This window comes from Talpa europaea, assembly GCF_964194135.1.
Source record: "Talpa europaea genome assembly, chromosome: 1".
Lineage (NCBI taxonomy): Eukaryota > Metazoa > Chordata > Mammalia > Eulipotyphla > Talpidae > Talpa > Talpa europaea.
Window position 1 is genome coordinate 33,913,826 of NC_140073.1, and position 22,191 is coordinate 33,936,016.

General features: G+C 33.0%; 1 protein-coding gene across 7 annotated transcripts in view; it reads right to left on the minus strand.

Annotated features, from left to right (window-relative positions):
• SBF2 (SET binding factor 2) overlaps positions 1–22,191 on the minus strand; it is a gene marked incomplete at both ends in the record, with an annotated part of 316,628 nt that overhangs the window by 149,183 nt on the left and 145,254 nt on the right. For 6 of the 7 annotated variants that reach the window (XM_084251932.1, XM_084251930.1, XM_084251931.1 and 3 more), the window contains 7 exons: positions 414–512; positions 3,140–3,268; positions 4,294–4,407; positions 5,376–5,453; positions 7,603–7,716; positions 10,176–10,284; positions 11,663–11,795. In XM_084251932.1, the coding sequence (XP_084108058.1) occupies positions 414–512; positions 3,140–3,268; positions 4,294–4,407; positions 5,376–5,453; positions 7,603–7,716; positions 10,176–10,284; positions 11,663–11,795 (776 nt within the window). The remainder of the gene's footprint in view (positions 1–413; positions 513–3,139; positions 3,269–4,293; positions 4,408–5,375; positions 5,454–7,602; positions 7,717–10,175; positions 10,285–11,662; positions 11,796–22,191) is intronic. The other variant, XM_084251933.1, reaches the window with a different exon arrangement.

Consider the following 22,191-nt stretch of genomic DNA (forward strand, 5'->3'; position numbering starts at 1 on the left):
AAATACAACTAAATCAATTTTACTGACTAAATTCACAATTATGGTGCTAAGTTAAAAGCATTGCTCATTTCTGTCCAAGGTAGTACTTGTCTTTAATGAGTTAAATCTTTATGTCTTAAAATGCTCAAAATGTTCTTAGGAAGATGGAAGCCTAAATGAAAACTACAACGACAAAATGGAAAATTGTGACTAAGATGTTCTCATACTATGGTGATTAACCAGAAAATCACATTGAAAAATGAGGTCTATTTTGATGCAAAGTATGACTTGCAATATTTTGTAACACAGTCCAATTGGTTTTAAGTCAGATAAAAAAAGATGATCACACAAAAGAGGAAGTTTTTTAGTGTTTCAACCAAAATATTTTATTACTACTTTTTAGAGTATTAGCAAAATAAATATACTTAGCTTACATTTTTGAATAGTTGCTCGGCGAGTTCTCTAACATGTTTTATCATCTTCAGTGGGTTATTTTCTTCAACTTTAATTCGCTCTACTTCAAAAGCTACCAACTTGGAAAAAGAATCAAATGGCAAAATGTTAACTCCAAAATATGCTGAATTAGAAAACTGATAATTTCACACAAGTTATAATCTAAAAAGCATTGAAAATATATCATTATTTAAAACAAAATAGATTTTTTACTGGGTTTCACCTCTAGAGTTACAAAGTCAACTGAGTCCTTACATGATCTCCTGGTCTCTCCCTGATGATTTGGGGCCCTATTTCTTCTTGGGAAAAGTCATTTCTGGAACTCAGAGATACCTCCTCTTATTCTCCAGGCCTCACTCAGAGTCCAGAAGGTCAGAAATTCTCCATACATTTCCCTAACTCAAAAAACATGAACCAAATGTTCAAGTCAGTTTGCTCAGGCTCTAGTCCTACCTCTGTTGACAATGTGATCTGGAGTCACTACTAAGCTTCAGTTTTTTTATTGTCAAAGTAAGATGGAAGAATAAAATAACCTTTAGATTCTATCTAGTCCTCAAATTATATAAACTCTAGTTCATTTCCTTAAAAATTAATTTACTGGAAGAACTGTTTGAGTATATACACTTGGAGTAGAGAAAAAAGTATAGACAAAAAAACTGAGTGGGGGGAAGGAGCAGAGTAAGAAAAGATTTTTAAAGAAGGGTATTATAAAGATTCTTCCTTCTAGGAACAAACAGATTCACTGAAGCAGATAGAATTTGAAACTATGGCCTCACTTATTTTAGGTCAGGATTAAGAAAGACTATCAACAAAGACAAGAGGCTTATTTGGTAGGAGCATGGAGATAAGACAACACATAATGCAAGCTGTTTCTCAGACATCTGTATGTGTGGTAAGCTGCCACAGGCTAAATGAAAAGGAAGATCTTTTTTCTCCAGAAGCAAACATTATTTTCCTACAAAAGAACATTCTTATGGAAATCAATAAAATGACCAAATCAGGTAGAAGGAGAAATTACTTAGGTCTGGTGTCTCATTCCTTTTAGGTCCTTGGTTGAAACATAAATACAAAAAGTAGCTTTCAAGTAACAATAAAACACCAAAAATCATCACTATAGGCAGAATACAGAACTGGATGAACTCTAAAGGGAGACTCAACAGCAACTTTGGATAAAGTTCTTTCTTTATAATTGTTTCCAATCTAAATAGTGTATGTGTGTCCATGTGTACATACACACACATGCACACATATATAATGTGATATAAAGTCAGAAGTGTAAAATAAAACTTAATGAAAATTAGTTGCTCTCTAGTATACTAGAAGATGGCAAGGTAAGAGCAGAGTATAAAGAATGGAAAATCATGGTTAGACTGAAAGGTAAAGGGAGGGCACTCCAGGCAGGAGAAGGACTTAAAATTTTTCTGACTTATTAGTTGTAATGAAGCTGACAGAGGAAGTCACTAAGAAAATTCAGATAGAAAAAAAATAGATACATAAACCAACGTTACTTCAAAATACTTCAGTCTAATAAAATGTAGGAACTGAAAAGGACTTTGAGAGAACCTAATTTAATCATATAAAACATATTAACAGTTATTTAGGTCAGGATCTAAAGATTGATATATATTAGTACTAGATGACAAATGATCAATCACATTAAATGCTGATATGGGAGAATCAGTGATCAATTACTATTCAGAAAAAGGTTGTATACCTCAAGATAATCTCTCCTGAGATTAATCTCTTTATATATTTTGTGTTGTTATTCATTAAAGCATTTGGTGCAGGTCTCCATGCTCAGAACTAAAACATGCACTCTTCTTTCATTCTTATCTGTGAATACCTAACTATCTTTACAGAGAAAAAAACATCCTTCACTGAACCAAGATTCGTTAAGACCATGATTCCTATCATCTCTATATAAAAAGAGATGATCACTGTTACTATTCTCCACTATCTTGAGTGCTAGGCATGTTTTTTCTTTAATAGACTTAAAGAAACTGTTAGATTTATTGGTGTCAATATGATGATCCTTCAGAAATTAAAATGTAAATAACAATCATTGATCAATCCACTAAAGTGTGCTATTGGAACATAGTTAAATGATAAAGGGGAACATGGTTTAAAATAAATCACAACTAACACAAGTCAGCACCTTTACTTTCAGTCACATTGGCCCTAATTCTCTCTTTAAAGGACAATTCCTTAGAGAGTAAAATCTGTTGTGTATATATTTAATATCTCCCAAAGAGGCTAAACAAATGTTGATTATTGGTCAGTCAAAATACCACAGGTTAAATCATCTTTCCAGGACACAGATAAGACTAAATGTAACTGTAGTTTGAAATAACATTAAACTGAACCTTTCCATGAAACTGATAAAGGAACCAAGGTATTATTGTTTTCAAAAATTAGAGTTCTATATATATTTGCTCCCAATTTTTCAAAAAGATTTTAATCAACTATTTAAAATTCAGTTGCTTGAGATTTTTTATACACTTCTGAGACATCATATAATTTACTTTTTCCCCTAATTTTCTAAACTACACTTTAAATACCAAGATCTGGTAAGCATGATAGTAAATAAATATTTGGATTATTTGATACATAATTTATAATGTATTTATAACTTTTAGTTTTTTAAATATTACTCTACTTTTAACTAGCTTTTTCTATAAATAGTGCATTTATTTGATAAGAACTATACCTCATCGAAGAGATCACAGGATCTATAGGGAGGGCCTCTTTCTGAAACAAAACCTGCAAATGCCATTCCATTGAGAACTTTAGTGAGAAAATCATTCTCAACCAAACCACGCTGTCCTAAGAAAGCTGTCTGTAATAAAGAAAATTTGAGATGAATAATTTATCATTTAGTGGTATGTGAATGGTCAAAACAGAAATACAGAAAGACCAAAGCCTGAATAAATGTGTTATTATGAAATGTAGTTTTATTTATTTTTAAAGATTTATTTCTTCATTTATATAAGCACTGGGTACAGTCAGAAGCACGGGAGGGTGAGATAATTCACCAGAGCCAGAGCTGGGAACAGAACAGGCAGGCAGACTGACAAAATATACTACTGAGGGGGGTAGCGGGTGCAGCATGAGAGGTCTGCGCGCCATGTGGGACCCTCGCCAGCGGCCAGGGATCAAACCGGTGCTGCAGCTTCACAGACCAGCGCTCAACCGCTGCGCCACCAGGGCAGGCCCATGAAATACATTTAAAAAAAAAAAAGTTTTGAAGGCTTGAATGATTACATGTATTGGGAAGAATAAAAATGAATTTTCTATAAAGCAGGAGGAAAAATGTGTAACACTCAATCTTTAAAAAAAAACCTGATTTGGCCTCCCCAGTGGCGCAGTGGTTGGGCGCTGGGTTGCGAAGCTGCCTGCAGCCTCTGCAGTGCCGGTTCAATCCCCGGCTGCTCCCTGGCCACCTGAGGAGGGTCCCACATGGTGCGCAGACCTCTCCTGCCGCCCGCTGCTCCCCTCAGCAGTGTACTTCGGTCCTTCTGCCTGCTATGCTCCCCGCTCTGGCTCTGGTGAATTCTCTCACCCTCCCGTGCTTCTGACTGTACCCAGTGCTTGTATAAATAAATAAATAAATGTTTAAAAAAAAAAGAAAAAGAAAAATCTTTAAAAAAAAAAAAAACCTGATTTACATTTAATATATTCTAAAGGAAAACATTCCAATTCCAAAGAATTATTTTAAATTATCATCTAACCACACAAAGCAGAGATTTTAAACACTGTCGATAAATTAAGGTAAAAAATACATGGCTAGGAAAAGATGACCAAGTTGCTTCATTAAATTAGAATTTATATTTTGTACATATACAATACAGTATTGTATTTTACCTTGTGAAAATGTATTACTGGTTCAGAGTGAATCCTTATCAGCTGTAGACATGATCTATATCCTTGGAAAAGTTGTGCAAATAACCTAAGAAAAATGGCACGCACTTCTTTATCCTGAAAATATAAGAAATATCTTAAGAAAGTGAATTTCTTTAAAAACAAATGAAATATCACAAAGTCAAAAAGTTGGAAATAACCTGAGAGATTATTTAGTAAATCTGTGTTTCCTACACACAAAGTCTCATTTGTAGTAGCCCTGAAAATGGGTACCTAGTCTATTCCACTGTTGGGACAATCTAGGCTATTAAATAGTTACTTCTTACATTTAAAACAAATGAATCTTGCCTCTGTTTATGCAATTTTCATCATAGAATAATTCACTGAGTCTGCACTTACACCATGTTAGAACATATTTGTCAAGTCATTTGATTTTTACATTCATCAAAATGATTAGTCACAAATACAAGAGAGAAAAAAAAAACAAAAACAAAAACAAATACAAGAGAGGAAAAAAAAACCCTCAAGATTCCAAAAGCTTATATAATTCTTCCAAAGTATATATGATTTATAAAAATCTATTCTTAAATTACTAAGTTACAGGTTAAAAAAAAAAAGGATTTTAAGCTATATAAAATTAAAGAATTTTGAATTGTAAGGAAATTTAAAGCTTCAGTAAATCCCTTACTGATTCTCTCCCGTTGTCACACTGATTCTCTCCTGTTGTCAACAATCTGTTTCCATTTTTTGTAAGCTTCTTTATTTTAACTTTGCTTAATTCAAAGTTTGGCACAGTTTTCTAGGCTATGACCTGTATTTTGATTTTTGTCCTATATTTACTCATTACTCCTCAAGGACCAGTCTTAGACCTGTTACACTCCTGGTTAGTGTGCTGTTCTGTGGCTCCTCCCTTAGCAGGTTACAAGATCGCTCAATCAGTGGCAATTCTCTTAAGTTCTACCTTGGTACATTTTTTTACTAAGTTGTCCATATAACCTTAATTATGCTCAGCTTCTTTAACAATCATACAAATGAAAGGACAACTCTTTTTAAAAGTTTTGAAATTTAAATATTAAACTTCTTACCAGCATTTTTGAATGGGATAAAGCTGTTCGTGGAGGGGGGAAAGCATGATCTGCTACTTCCAAATCTGGGTGCAGAATCTAAAGTGAAGAAGTTTTGTTATGTGAAAGAGCTTAATGTCAATAAAACCTATTATTTAATCTATCGGGATTATTAATAGATTAAAAAGTATCAGTACATAAATTATGATATATTCCCTCCATGAAATATAATGCATTTAGATGAGGCAGTCCTGTATATACAGTATTATGAAAAGATCTCCAAGAAAAATTTTCTAATGAAAAAATGTTCTAGATGAACACACACAATATGGTCTCATTTATTTGAAAATAAAACTAATTAAACCTTAAATTTGCATATGTACATGCACTGATAGGTAGGTGTGTGTGTGTGTGTGTATATATATATATATAAAAAAAATTGAAAATATAAACTTTGAAAGGATATACAAGATAACTATAAAATAGTTACCTCTGAAAAGGGAATGTCTAGGGCAGAATTATTTGTCTACATAGCTGAAATTATAAATTTTTTTATTCATTCATTCATTCATTTATGCATACAAGAACTGGGGTACAAGCCAGAGGTGTAGGGAGTGAGAGAATTCACCAGAGGCAGAGTAGTGAGCAGAACAGGCAGATCTACTGAAATACATTGCAGAAAGGAGCAGCGGGTAAGACAGGGGAGGTCTGCTGTGCCATGTGGATCAGCTCCCGGGCTAGGGATCAAACTCATCGAACTCATGCCACAGTGGCTGGCAACAGCTTGATAGCACTGAGACTTAAAAACCTGTGCCACCAGGGAGGCCCATAGCTGAAATATTTAAAGAAGCACTTGTTTTTATGTTTCTTAGTGTAACAAAAATTAATTAGCTAATTAATTAACTGAAATACCAAAGAGGAAATAAATGTATGAACTTCACAATCCAGGAAGAATAAAATCCAATAGGACAAGTAGTATAAATATATAGAGAGTAATATATGAAATAAAAAATGGAATTAATTCAACCCAAGGAAAGCTTAAAAATAGAGAAGAAATAGGAAAGAAAGGTCCATGCAGGACTTACACAGAGAAAAGATGGAATTGCATCAGTATTCAATAAAGTTTTATCTTTGCAGATTCATTTTCAAATCCTCAGATTTTGGTAACATACTTAAAATAGACCCAATGACACAAAATAGTACTGTAAAATAACCATAGAAGATCATTCATTCTTATAACCCAATCATTCAATCATTATTACCACATAATAATGTCTTCATGACTATAAAATCATCTGTGGTGATTATATATTAAAGTACTATGTTGCCATTTGCTTATAATTATTTTCTAATCAGGGCCTCCCTGGTGGCACAAAGGGTTAAGCACCACACTATGAAGCAATCTGCAGCCTCTGCAGCACATGTTCAATCTCCAGCCAGCGAGGAAGAAACCCACATGGTGCAGCAGACCTCTCCTGTCTTGCCCGCTGCTCCCCTCTGTAGTGTATTTCAGTTGGTCTGCCTGTTCTGTTCCCCACTCTGTCTCTGGTGAGTCCTCTCACCCCCCACACCTCTGGCCTGTACTCCAGTTCTTGTATGCACAAATAAATAAATCTTTAAAAAAAATTATTTTCTAATCAAATGAAGCTCAGGTACTCATGTGTCAAAACTCCCCTGCAGTCCATCAAATGTGATTCTTTTTGATCCTCATTTGACAATATACTATGCTTTTATGTCTTATCATACATTAGGTAGCACAATAATAAGTTTTAAAAAGAAAAAAACATTTTATTTCACTGATATTTTAGGTACTTCAGTATTCAGTACATAGTAAATTCTAAATAAATACACTAAATGAAAGTATGACAAATATTTGGTTAGAATTCAAACTATAGTCTTTAGGGTATATCAAAAGAATTTTACTCTAAATACATAATAGTTATTCCATTGTGTATATATATTACATCTTTTTTATCCACCCATCCATTGATAGGCACTTAGGTTGTTTCCAACTCTTAGACTTTTGGTGACTAGCAAAATATAGTAAATAAAAAGGATGATATATAAGTCAGTATATCCAAAATCTATATATTATTATAAACCAATGTTACTTCTATTGAAATAAAGCCATGAGAATATATATATTCATGTTTTAAGAACATATACCTTTTTAAATAATTATAAATGATATCTAACTGCAACTACTTTATATTTAAATTGAGAAAATTACTTTTAAAAAATGTCATACCAAAGAAAGAGCTGCTTGAGTCTGATGTAGGAGTGGTTCCGGGAGGGAAGAGAGATGAATGCATTCAGGAATTTTAATAGTGCCACCATCCAAATCTGCTATGATAACATCTAACTAAAAGAGACAAAAGAGTTAATCTATATTAAAAAAAGTATCTGTAGGTAAATTAGTTTGGGCTTTACTAAATCACAATGAGAAGAGGCAGTATGGAAGAAACTCTTATCTGCACACACAATAACAAATTGCTGGGTACATAGCTTCTATTTCCCAGTTTCCCTTGAAAAATTAAATGTGGCTTGTGACTCAGCTTCTGCCAATGGAATGTATGAATAATATGTATGATCCAGGCTTTCAAAATAGAGGGGAGGTAAAATTCTCCTATATTCTCTTTCTCCTTCTCATGTAAGGGTGGGCAGCAACCCAACCTTGAACACTGATGATGACATTCATCTGATGAGGGGATTCTGGCAGAGACAAAAAAGGAAATAAGATTGCTCTCATAGGTTCTGGTCTGCCATATTGGAATACCTCTATGGACTGCTGAATTAGTATTAAATAAAATTCCATTTTGCTTGAGTCATTGCATTTGGATACTTTATTACAGAAGTTTAGTCACATCCTAAATTACATTGCAATCATTACAATAAGCAAAGTAATTACAATCATTACAATAAGCAAAGTAATTAATAGATATCAAAATGGTACTGTTTAGGTGCTTAAGAAAGTGATTTTTAATGTTTTTTTATAAATCTATTTTAAAATAACTTAGATAAAAATGTAACAAAGAACCTAGCCAAGATCGTTGAGGTTTTTATGTTGATAATGACTAAAATTCATTCTAATTTAGTCAATAAAAATTTACTTTTGGCAAACCTTGGCTTGTCCTACCTCTAGAGATGATTTATATTTAGTGGGAAAAAGTTACCTACAAATCAGACAGCTATGCTTCTAATTAATGCAAACTACATCTTGTTGAATACATTTATTGATTTACATGGGCTTATTGTGATATCAAAGTTAAATAAGAACTAGATATCAACAGATAAGGTTAGGAAGAATGATTAATATATGAATGAAGATCCTGTTGATAATTACAATTGAGTAGTTATTTGTCAATTTAAATGACACCTATGGTTTGATCACAATTGCAGTTACATTGTAAGTACCAACAGAGCTTACTTCTTTGCTGTCATTTAAAACTAAGACAAAGGTAGACATACAAAATCTTAATGATCTGTGGATCACAAATATTATACAGCCTAACTTCTTAACCTAACCTTTTAATATAGAACTTTTTTCTTTTGAATAACAGAACTACTTTTAAACATTTTGAGATGAACCCCACAGGAGTGAAAAATACTGGGAAGGGGGTAATCCCCTTACCACTAGGAATGGCCCAAGGAAAGAGAAACTACCTGAAGGAAGGAAGCACAAAAAGCATCCCTTTGCAGATTCAGGCAGGGTAAAGAGAATGCCATTAAGTGCTGGGACCTGTGCGCACTACAGGAGACAGGAGCATACATCACACAGAGCTACTTGGGTTCCTCTTTCCTTATTATTTGCCTTTCTCTGCTCCCGCTGCATGATATCTGAGTCCATCCGCATGCAAACACAAGCAGAAAGGCCTCCATCTCTAAGCACTCCCTTCACTGAGTCACTTGGTTTGCATGCACTGTCCTACCCAACTTCCACCTTCCACCCTGTAAAGTATCATGCAATTTATTCCTTGTCTTCTACTTAAAGTAAGTGAGAATAGAGGCCTCACGTAAGGAAACCCATTCATCATCTTTGGGCATTTCTAACATCAATAGTTGAAAACTCATGCTGAGTAGAAATTTGTTTCCATATTCACTGTTCTATTGCTGCCTTTGAGAGCTACGAAAGGGGGGAAAAAGAATCTTACCCTTCTTTCCTACAACCACCATTTAAATAGTTACCTTTAGTTATAAAATAATATCAGGTTATTAACTTAGAAAATTTCCTTAGAGGCTCCTAGGACATAATTTCTAAACTCTGGAGCACTTTATTTAGCCATAGTCCCTCTTAAAGTATAGTACGGAGAAATAAACGTATTATTTCAGAACTGGCTTGAATGTTGAGTATTACTTTTCCTCTGGTATTTCTAGTTATGTGGCATTAAGAATACAATAATTTAGTGAGGCTCACACTAAAGCTGTCTCCCACTAAAACCCCACATTCTTTTTAGTCATCATTCAGTATTAACATAAGTCTCATTTCAAACTATGAATTAAAGCACTAATAACAAAATATAAATAGAATACTAATTAACATACTATCCTCCTTTCTTATCTATAAAATGAAGACTCAGAAAGATAACTTAGCATGTAAAAAGTAACTTATTTTAAAATATTAATGAATTAATTTTGTCTATCTTCCCAGACTTGCTATAGAGTAAAATTAATGTTTAGATTTTTTTCAATGATGCTTTTCTTCCAGTCAATCTTTTCTATTGGGAATGCAACAGATTTAAAAATAGTAACTAGCTGAAATGTTACAGGACTCCATTGAGACCTCTGGCCTCAATAATTGACAATTTAAAGATAAATACTTACAAGTTCGTGGATATCAGTTTTAAAAATAGAATGTACTCCAATAATGAAAGGTGTTGGGGAACTTAGAACTTCCAGTAGCTGAGCTGGCAGAATGGGAATGTAGGGGTAACTGGGAAAAATAAAAATATATGTCAGATATATTTGTTTTTCCATAATATAATATTTTTCTTTCATTTTTATGTTGTATAAATTTTAGATGACCTGTGTTTAAAAATTATCATTAATAATTTCTTGATTGTCAATATTAAATTATTAAAAGATTAAAAAAAACTTCATGGTCAGATATAACAACATATAAGTAAATGGTACCGGGGACAGTGTCTTTATCCCTATCCCACCTTGGCAAGCAGTCCCTTATGGGTTTTTTTCTTATGTAGAAATGAGACCATCAGATGGTGACACCGACTCCTTGATGGACCCTACCCTTCAATATTTGGTGATTTGCCTATATGAAACAATCACTCAAATACCATTTTTTATATTTGATTTTTGCATTAAGTATGGCAAAGTATAAAAATTAATGCCTAAAATGTCCTACCTTAAATAGGGGTTAAGAAATCGCATATATAAAACAGCATTTTTTTATTATTTTATATATTTTTTAGATCATTCCTCATTTTTGTACAAAGTATGCTTTCTCCTCTCAGCTGTAGTCCCCATGAAATTCCCATCACTCAGTCACCCATGCACCATCACTATCGTCCCTTTTGCTCTTCCCACCCATTTTGATTCTACTCCCTCATCCTTCCCTGCAGAATGTCTCTAAATTATAGTTGCCTATAAAATGTTTTTTTAAAGAAAACCTAGAGACAGTCTAAATTACTTTCTAGTTTGCATGAACTTAAATTTCCTAAATGCTGATTATCAAATTGGTAATAAACATATTAGAATATACTAGAGTTAGAACACTTGCAGGCATTGCTATTTAGGATGATTCAAACTCTCCCCACCTCCCCAAAAAAATCAGAACGGGGGGAAAAAAAAAAAAAGAGAATGAAGTCCCATGTATTCATCTCTGACAATGATCAATGCATGATTACATACATATTTCTATCCATTTTTATACTCTTCCTTATACTGTATGAAGCAAATCCCAGACATCATATCACATATATATAGTAGGCATCTAAAAAAGGGTCCCTTTTGATAAATAGAACCATAATACCATTATAACTCCCAGGACCAACAATTTCTAAATATCTAATAATCAAACAGCACTAACTGAAGACTTCTATTACCAACTGTATCCAAAGAGAATTAAGTGTTGCTGACAACACTATTTTTTAGGAAATTAATCAACAGTCAGTAATGGATAACTTGGAGAAGTTCCAAATTCTAGGCTAGATTTCTATCAGATCATGACTCTTATAACAGCATAACTTTGTAAAATATGCCCTTGGGATTCAAAATTAGTGTCCTACAATGTTTTGACTAATTTTAAGTAATGCATAAATTAGAAATAAGAGCATTATGTAAAAATATCTCACCTATATTTAAGAGGAAACATTAAAGATTCCAGGGCTCTACAAGCATCACTAAGTCGCTGAAAACTTGCAGAATGGAAGAGAACCTTATTTTCTGTAAGAACTGCACAAAAGAGGCTGAGGACATTTTGAATTCCTGAAAACACAAGAACAAATGCTTACAAAATAAATTTAATTTTATATGTATTGCTAACAAACAGACTCAGAATGATATGGAATAAAAGAGTCAATTATTTTTTAAATCCCTGAAGAAAACAATTCAGTTAAACTATAAATTCCATATAATCTATGGGTATTTGTCTTTCCCAACTTTTTGTCTTTCTTCACTCAATATAACATGCATTGAAAAAAAAAATATATAACACACTATTACCTTCTCAACTTCACCCCCCAGATCTATACTTAAGTTCATATTTTAAATGCTAGCACTGTTTTAATTACTTTTTTCCCCTTTAAAATCATTCAAATCACATCAGTGGATCTGATATTAATCAGATGTTAATATAACTGTATCAGCTTTGTTGTTGAAATTTTTCTGGTGTACTTTTTTCCATCTTTTTTACTTGGACCTTTCTCTATTTCTTTTAAATTGCATATAGTTGACATTTTAAAAAATCTAGTCTGACAACCTTTATCTTTTAACTAGATCACTTCATCAACTTATACTTACTGTTAATAATTCCTACATACATTTATAAAGATTATTTTATACTTTCTGTTGTCTCATTCTTCCCTTTTATGATTTCTAATTACCCTGTCATATCTTTTATGCCCTCTAATATGGAATTTGTATTTTGTTTCAATTTTTTTTATTGGAAACTCTGGAAGTTCAGCATATATATCTCTCAAATTGAAGCTAAATAAGACATGATATCCTACTTCCTCCTTTTTATTACTGAATCCTTTTTAAAAAAAAAAAAAAAAACACCCGCCCACCCATCTATTATATGCCCCTCACCCTTACTCTTACCCATCACCCTCTTTACCTATGGTAACCCATTTGGATTATCAATGTCGTCTAGCTTATTTTATTTGTCCATTTATATCGCTTCTTTATATTGCACATATAGGTAAAATCATTCAATATTTGTCACTATCTTTCTAGCCAATTTTGCTTTGCAAAAATCCCCTTGAATTCCTTCTATATTGCTGTAAATGGCAACAATTCATTTTTTGTCATCGCTTAAAGGTATTCCGTTGTGTATATATATATATATATATATACACATTTTCTTTACTGAATCATCTTTCTATGTATCAGTTCAAATTTATTACATGAGCACACTAAATCAAGAGTTCCCTTCAGCTTTATGAAGGCACTTTTTTTTATATCTCTCCTTACCCTTCACATGATATATGCAAATTTATTCCATAAGATACACCTGAATATACAGTTTAAATTTTTAATCTTTTCTCATTTGGACTAAGGTAAGAGTTTCATAACTGGCTCCCCTAATCCAGTCCTTTACTGACTTCAAATCTATCTTCCAGAGAGTTTCGAGCATGATAGACATAAAACACAAATCTAAAAGTCACTATTATGTATCAAACATTGTAGGATCTCATCCTTTTTCAGTGATTTTTCTGCTCAAAAGCAGCAATTCAGTAAGTCAAACTTTAATTCAACATTTTCTTAATCTCGCTGAGTCTTAGCTGTAAAGTAAGGATAATATTAAAACATATCTTAGGAGTTGTAATTAAAAAATGAGATAAAGAATGCAAAGAATTCTTAGCACAGTACCATTGTAAATAATCAAGATATTATAGTATTATTGTAATAGTTGTCATCATTAATTTCCTTTGAAGTTAGGATTCTGAGGCTAAAAATGTTTGAAAACACCTATAGTCACAACTCCATGCCAAAATGCCTTCACAGGCACACTCCCATCCTTCCAACCCAGCTGCCACCTTCCATACCTGTGTGATCAATATTGAACAAATAAAGCTCTCAGAACACTTCTTTGAGCTTGATATCCTAGTTTCTTTTCCTATGTTCTTCCTGCCTGATGTTCCCTTCACTAAAATGTGAGTTCCTCAAAGCTAACAGTAGGACTTATACACCACAATATCCATCCTGCCTAGCCCAGCACCTCTACACAGCACGTACTCATTAAGAATGTTTAACTGAAGTGAGAAGCTCTCTGAATGGTGACATGAGTCACTACTAAAAGATGTTAAAACTTTCATTAAAAGATGTTGAAGAATATCTTTATAAATTCAGCAGTAAAAGTTTAAAATACACAAATTATAAATGAAAAAAATAAATTCAGGTACTTAAGTTGAAAATGTCTCCATCAAAAAATATTAAATAAGACAAGTCTCACACTAGAGAAATTATCAAGAAAGCAATATAAATGTAAAAGGATAAGAGTCTAAAACATATTTTTAATGGTTCCCACTAATGATCCCCCACTAAAATCAATAGGAAGAAAGCAACTTAAGAGACTATGAATTTATAACCTACAGTTGAATCCAGAACACTAATTTGAAGATGCTCCAACATCTAGAACAAGAAAAGTCAACCTAATATATTTATGAAATATGATTATGATTGTGATTATGAATATGATTATGAAATATGATTTAAAACCCATCACAATAGCTAAAACTTAAAACTTGAGAGTTCTAAGTTTTTATAAGAAGTATGAAAAGGAGCTATCAGACCTGCTGCTGTGAATACAAATAAAGATTCACATACTTATGTCCTAATTATTACAGCAATTCTAAGTTATTTATCATAGACACTTTAAAAATTAAATTTTTTATTCCGGGAAAGTTGGTTTACAGCACTGAATATGGTTTAGGAGTAAAGGTTCACAACTCTCAGATGTATGTTACCGTACCATGTCCATCATCAGAATACTATAAGGCCATAAGATCCTACCCACATCCATCCCTTCTAGTAGACTCAATTCTGTAATCAAATTCCTATGGTTTGTTTGGACTTATTATTGTCTATTCCTTTGCCATGGTTTTTACTCCACATGTGAGTGAAATCATCTGGTATTGCCTTTCTACTTCTGACTTAACACAATCCCCTCCAGTTGTCAAAAATGGCAAGATTTCTTCTCGTTATAGCTGGACACTCTCTCTTTTGTACCCAAGTAGTACATTGTAACAGTACTTAACCAAAAAAGTGGAGACATCCTAAATATGAAAAAGAATGAAGAAGTTGTGATAAAATCACACTAAAAAATTAAAAGTAAAAATTTTTCAAAATTTATATAACTAAATGATTATTAAAGAAATTGAAATACAATTTTCAAGTGGCATGGATTGGGGGTTAATCTATAGTATTTATACTTATGAATTTAATATAGATTAATAGTGCTCGAAATATACTACTATATAACAAATACAAATATAATTCTACATAATGATTATGTAGAATGATAGCATGTATTGTGTAAAATCATATAAAACACCACTACAGAATATATATAAATATGTATTATATTTATAAATTTATGAACATACAGTCAAAGGTATGAAGACATGTTTGGAACTAATAAAATTCAGAAGACTTTACTTCTGGGACGAGTAGACATATGTAAGAAATTTCAACATTATTGTATTTATTAAGTTGGATTGTGGTTACATGGATTTTTAAATATTCCCTTGGAAATAATTTAAAACTCACAGAAAAGTTATATGAATAATAGTGAATAGGGCACCCATACAGTCTTTACCATGATTTACCTATTGTTAAAATTTTACTCCATCTGCTTTAACATTTGTACTCATGTGTTAGTGCATACTCACTTAACTTTTTCTGAGTGACAAAGTGTACTTATGTACACTGCACCTTATGGCATTTACCACTAAATACTTCAGTATGTTTTTTAAGAATAATTTGTTACATACCTCAGTATAGTTAGGATCATAAGCAAATTTAACATTGTTACACTATTTCAAGTCTAACCTTACACATGTATTCCAATTCTGTCAGTTGATCCAATGATATTCATTAGAGAATTTTCCCTACAGAAAGGATTCATTCTATGATCAGAATTGATAAGTGTTAACTGTTTTTTCACATGCCTGTTGGCCACCTTTATGCCTTTGAAGAAGTGTCTATTTAGCTCCTCTGACCATTTTTTGGATTGAGTTGTTTTCTGTTTGCTGAGTTGTATGAGTTCTTTGTAGCTCTTTTATATCAGTCCCTTGTCAGGTATATGGTGTGCAAATATTTTTTCCCATTCAGTAGGGTGTCTCTTGATATTAGTTATGGTTTCTTTCACTGTGCAGAAGCTTTGTAGTTTGATGTAGTCCCAAGTGTTTATATTCTGCTTCCCTTGCTGTTGGGGATGAATCCACAAAGATCTCTCTACAGCTTATGTCATGGAATATTTAGTCTATGCTTTCTTCTATGTATTTATGGTTTCAAGTGTTACCTACAAGTCTTTTACTCATTTTGAGTTGACTTTCATGTGTGTTATGAGGTAGTTGCCTAATTTCATTCTTCTCATGCAGCAGCCCAATTTTCTCAACACCATTTATTGAAGAGGCTTTCCTGTTCTAGTGTATATTCTTTGCTCCTTTGTCATAGGTTAGCTGTCCATGTATGTGTGGGTTATTTCTGGGATCTCAATTCATTGGTCTGTGTGTCTCTGTCTATTCCAGTATGACAGGTTGGAGGGTTTAACTAAGTTTATAGTCATTTTACAATATATATGCAGCAAATTGTGGTGTAAATATTAAACTTATATATGTGACATCTAAATAACATCCCATAAAACTGGGGAAGGAGAGTATAAAAACAGATGAGACAACAGTAAAGTTAACTAGGGAAATGGAGTAATGATAGCCGAAGGTCCAAGATCATTTTAGTCTATGACTTTTAAAATACATAATAGAGTACATTGTACAACCTGGGGAATAAGTACTCTAGAACTAGTATGTTTACAGTTATATTCCAAATTATAGGTAAACAAATATGACAAAAGATTCCCTGAGAATTTCACAAAATTAGTTGATGAAGGTGGGGCACCCAAATCAAAAAGCACTGAGTTAGAGGAAAATATCACAGGGACTATAAAAACCAGTTCCTGTGAATACAATCTTATTAACATAAAAAATAAGAATACAGTTTTATGCACTTAAAATAGAAATCTTCAGGCAAAAAAAGATGTTTCAAAATAGCTGCAAAAAGAAATAAACAAAAAAGATGCAAGAGATACAGATGATTAACAAGAAATTACGGGAAATGAAGTGGGAGTTAGCAGAAGTCCACTAATTATTTCAGGCAAACAGATAACTCTCAAACTGAAAAACAAACTCATTATCATAAAAATCCTTGGAGAGAAGAACCAAGGAAATACTATCATTACATTTTGACCTCTCACAGGAAAACTAGTCAATGCTACAAAAGAACCTTGTAGTCTTACCTGCTTCCTGTCCATGCATTTAAAATTCAATAGCACTACCCTACCCCCAACCCAGTTAGCGAACTCTGATTATAGATAATGGTTTAATATTGGCCTTTAACAACAGTCCGACCCAAATGACTGGTTGAAAGAACAGGCTTTTAGATAGAATTATCAGCACTCTACTGTCTGGAAAAACCAATTATGCACCCAGCACTGTGTAATTTATTTTATTATTATTTTTCATTAGGATTCCAACTACAATTGTATGTTTGTTTACATTAAATTATGTTCTCCTGGTTTTCCACTTAGTTCTTTCATTTATTTTATAGGCAGGGTAGATTACTTGTTTATTTATTTAAAATTGTGGTAACATTAGGATTCTCTCCATCAGAAATCACCGCTGTAGGGTACCCACCACTAAATCACCCACAATCCAGCAATGTTTTAGAAGCATCTTTCTTTCTCTTTCCTTTCTTTTCCTTATTCTTTCCCTGGAAAAGCAAATTTTAATATATAACCATGAAGTAATTAAAGCTCAGAATACTACAGAATAAAATAATGAAATCTGATCTTCAAATGAGTAGTCATCAGGTGTTCTGGCATACTTCATCTACACACAGAAGATCTAATGAGATATGACTGGCATTTTCTTCATGGCTAGTACATTCTTTGATTTAGTCAACAAACCCTGACACCTTTTGTGCTGAAGGCACAGTGCCAGATGCAGAGGACAGAGAATTAAGACAAGGCAGTTCTTGAACCTCCGTCTAGTAAGGGAACACTCCCTATTATTAAAAAAACAAACAAAAAAAACAAAAAAAAAACACAGAAAAAGCAAGAGGGCAGAATTACCATACCATCCCTGAAGACATCTGAGAAATCAATGTATCAATCTTGAGTTGCCTAACTCTACATTTTTTTGTTATATGAGAAGGATAAAGTCTAACTTTTTCCAGTTCTGTATTAAAAAATAATAATAATGCATGCATAGAGTTAAATAGTTTTACAAGTTTTGAGAACTACTTTAATTGTAAGATAAGACACAAATACAGAAAATCACACAAATCAAATGCACAACTGAATGAATTACCTTAAAAACGCCGCCTAGACAAGAAAGAGAATCTTGCTGCTATTCTTAGAAGTCCCTTCTATGTGACCCCAATCACAACCAACTCTCTACTGCTTCAAGTAACCATTATTTTGACTTTTCTATTAACCATTTTCCTGATTTCTTCTATTGGCAATTTTACCACCCAAATATCCACTTCCAAGATACAACAGTTTATTATCACCCTATTAGAATGAGAAGTCTTTTAAATCTCTTTTAATCTAGAGGTTCTTCCATTCTTTTCCTTTCCTTATAATTTATTTGTTAAAGAATAAATTCTGGAATGTTTGCTCAATAGAGCTTCTTAGAGTCTAGATTTTGACATTTGTACTTTCTTGGAGCAGTTCAATCAGTTCCCATAACTTCTGTATTTCCTGCAATCAGATTAAGATTTAATCCCTCTGGCAAAACTACAGGTAGTATTTGGAAAGGTTAGGCACATAATACCTGCTTGTTTTTCTTCCTGTGAAAACAGTTGTATATGCTTACCTCTTCATTCATAGAAGATTATAAAAATAATGTTCCCTTTCTATATTTCTTCTTCATTTATTGATAGAATACATTTAAAGAGACAAATCCCAGTACTGTAAATTCAGATAGGTAAGGCAGAATCAATGCCTGATTCCTTTTATTGATGTTTTTAAGTTAACAAAATGATTTCCTATCATTTCTAAGGTTACAATTTCAATATTATTTTTTATGGATTTAAAAAATTTTACTGAGTTTCAACCAATGATTTTTTCATGATTTAAAGATTTTTAAAATTGAAGTAGCATTGCTTTATAACATTATATAGGTTTCAGGTATATATCATTATAAATCAACATCTGTATATATTTCATTAAAATCCCTACTAAAAGTCTACTTCTGGGCCTCCCCGGTGGCGCAGCAGGTTGAGGGCCGTGCTGTGGGGCTGTCCGCAGCCTCTGCAGCACCAGTTCGATTCCCGGCTGGCCAGGGAGAGGCCCACATGGTGTGGGCCTGCTCCCCTCAGTGGTATCCTCGGTCCATCTGCCTATTCTGCTCCCCACTCTGTCTCTGGTGAATTCTCTCTCCCTCCCGTGCCTCTGATCTGTGCCCCAGTTCTTGAATAAATAAAAATAAATCTTAAAAAAAAAGTCTACTTCTTTCCTTCACCATACAGTTGACACCTTTCATCCACTATACTCACTTCCCAACTGGTAAAAATTTACTTAGTCTTACGGTGTACAATTTTATTTAGTACATCATTTGTTTTGTTTCTTTATGCACTACATATGCATGAAATCATATGGTATTTGGACTTTCTCGAGCTGACTTACTCCATTAAGCATTATACCTTGCACATCCATCAAAGTTGTAAAGGCGGGCTCTTCATAAATGTGTGTGTGTGTGTGTGTGTGTAAATAACTGAATAGCAGTCTACTGTGTGTATTATACTACATCTTCTTCATCCAATCATCTGCTAATGGGTACATCTGCTAATCCCAGAAGTGGGGTAACTTGATTATATGAAAATTTTTAAAAGTTCTTGAGGAATCTCCATATTGTTTTTCACGATGACTATACCAATTTATATTTCCTCCAACAGTGTACAAGGATTCTCTTCTCTCTACATTCTCTTCAGCACTTTTTGTTTCTTCTCATTTGGATAATGATTACTATCCATAGTTCACATGTATGAGGTGATGTCTCACTGTGGTAATGATTTGCATTTCCTTAACAAAACAGATGATGAACATATTTTCATGTGGCTGTTGGCTATCTCTATGTATTTTTCTAATCAAATATTCCATTTTAACTGAGTTTGTTGTAACTGAATGTTATGTTTTTGTGTATTTTGTATACTAATTGCTCATCAGATGCATGATTTATAAAATAACTTCTCCCATTCAATAGCATGTCTCTCAATTTTGATAATTTCTTTCACTCTGCAGAACTTTTTAGTTTGATGTAGCCCCATTTGTTTATTTTTACTGTTTTTTTGCTGTTGGAGTCAAGTCTCCCAAGACATCTCTAAGATCAATGTCAAGGACCATATCACCTATGTTTTCTTCTGTGTATTTTCTGGTTTCAGGTTTTACATTCAAGTTTAATCCACTTTTAATTAATTTTGTGTATAGTGTTAAATAGCAATGTAGTATCATTCTTTTGCATGTGGTTGTTCAGTTTTTCCAACACCATTTATTGAAGAACGTTTGCTTGCTTTATTGTATGCTCTCGACTCCTTTGCTATAAATTAGTTAGCCATATGTGTGTGGTTTTGTTTCTGAGCTGTTAATTCTGTTTCACTGGTATCTGTGTCTATTTTTAGTCTAGTACCATACTGCTTTGATTCCTACTGCTTTGTTGTATAAAGAAAAGGAGCATGATACATCATTTTTGTTCTGTTACTTTTTCCAAAATCAACATATCCTCTGGGAAAAACTGGTCCTAAATGTCTGTTTCACTTTTCTTATTCTTTTGGACTATGGCTTGATAATTCTTTACTGCCTCTATTGCTCTCAAGCAGATGTTGCTTATATGGACATTTATAGAGCCTTTGTCTTGGTTAGGAAGGTCAATCTGAACTACATGATGCACCATCACTAAAGAGGTTCAGGTTTTATAAGCTTAAACCTTATTTATAGCAGTTTTTCTCAGTGGAAGTGCTACTGGTATTTGAGGAAAAAGTTACTCTGAAGCATATAAGTCATGCATTTAAGATGTTTAATATTCCTAGTCTAGAACACTAGCTGTAGTAACAATTTCTTCCCTCCTCCTCCTCCACTTGTTGTGAAAACTCAACAGCATGATAGGTTTATAGAGCACTCATACTGTAAGATAAATGATAGCATTTGGGTATGCAAAATAATTTATTTGTATCATATCCTTGTATTCTTCTTCTTCATGGTAAACCTGTGGTTCAATTGACCCTTTAGAGGTATACAAAACATTCTAAAAGTAAAAAAGTCAGGTTGTGCTTGGCTAAAATAAATTAAATCATGGTTAATAGGGATCATGAACAGGCTCCAGGTAGTACATGAACCCCCTAAAATTATTTTTAAACTTCTGTGAAGGGAGAATTTAATTAACAAGATGTCCTTTGGAGAAGTGCCACCAGGGAGAGATTTCTACACATTAAAGAAAATAATCTTAATTAAATTAGGATTTAATTGTGAGATGACACAGTAAGCACAAACTTTCAAGAGGAAAGAGAAGAAGTAACATGTAAATATTTAGTTTTAACTCCCAAGAGGAGACAGATCTAATGGGGCAGAACTACTACTGTGGTTTTGGTATCACCATTAATCTTTATTAGGATACTAGAAAATTCTACTAATATTTACTTTAATCTCTTTTAAGGTTCTCTATATTTAACTGATTGAAGTCATAGCAGAAAGATAAGGATGGCCACTAATTAAAAAAGGGTGATAAATTACAGAGCTGAGCAAAGTGCAAAATTCAGCATGAGATAGGAGGGATAGAAGGTAGAATTTTGTGCAAGGAACAAAGAATTTCATAGAGATGCAGAATATAAACCCCAAAGAAGGGAAAGAAAAGCCTCCATGGAACCAGAAAAAAGATAAAGACAAACACAATGGAGAACAATGACAAAGACTGAATCAAGGAGAGTGGGACACTTAGAAGCAGGCTTGCATTAATAAGACACAAAATAAATAGGAAATCAACCATGTACTGCAACATCCTCACTTTTAGTTATATTACTCCTTAAATGAAGTACAAGTTAAAGTGCAAAAGGCACTTTCAAGTATACTCCCTTAATTCATTCTAGTCACTGCTAGAAAATTGGTGATAAAGTCCTGACAGAGAGCAGAATGAGAAGAAAAGGAATTTGAGCTTCCATCAGATAAAATTTCTACAAAAGCAATACATCTAAGGAAAAGGAAAAATATACTATTTATTCATCTTTTAAACCATAAAGAAAATATGCCTACTTTCTAAAGGCCTAAATAAGTCCAAGGTCTAGGTTAAAAGTTAAAAAAAAAAAAAAAGAAAGAAAGAAATGAACGTTAGTTATTAAGACTGGGACACACATAACTACATATTCTACAGGTCAGATATTTAATGGTTTG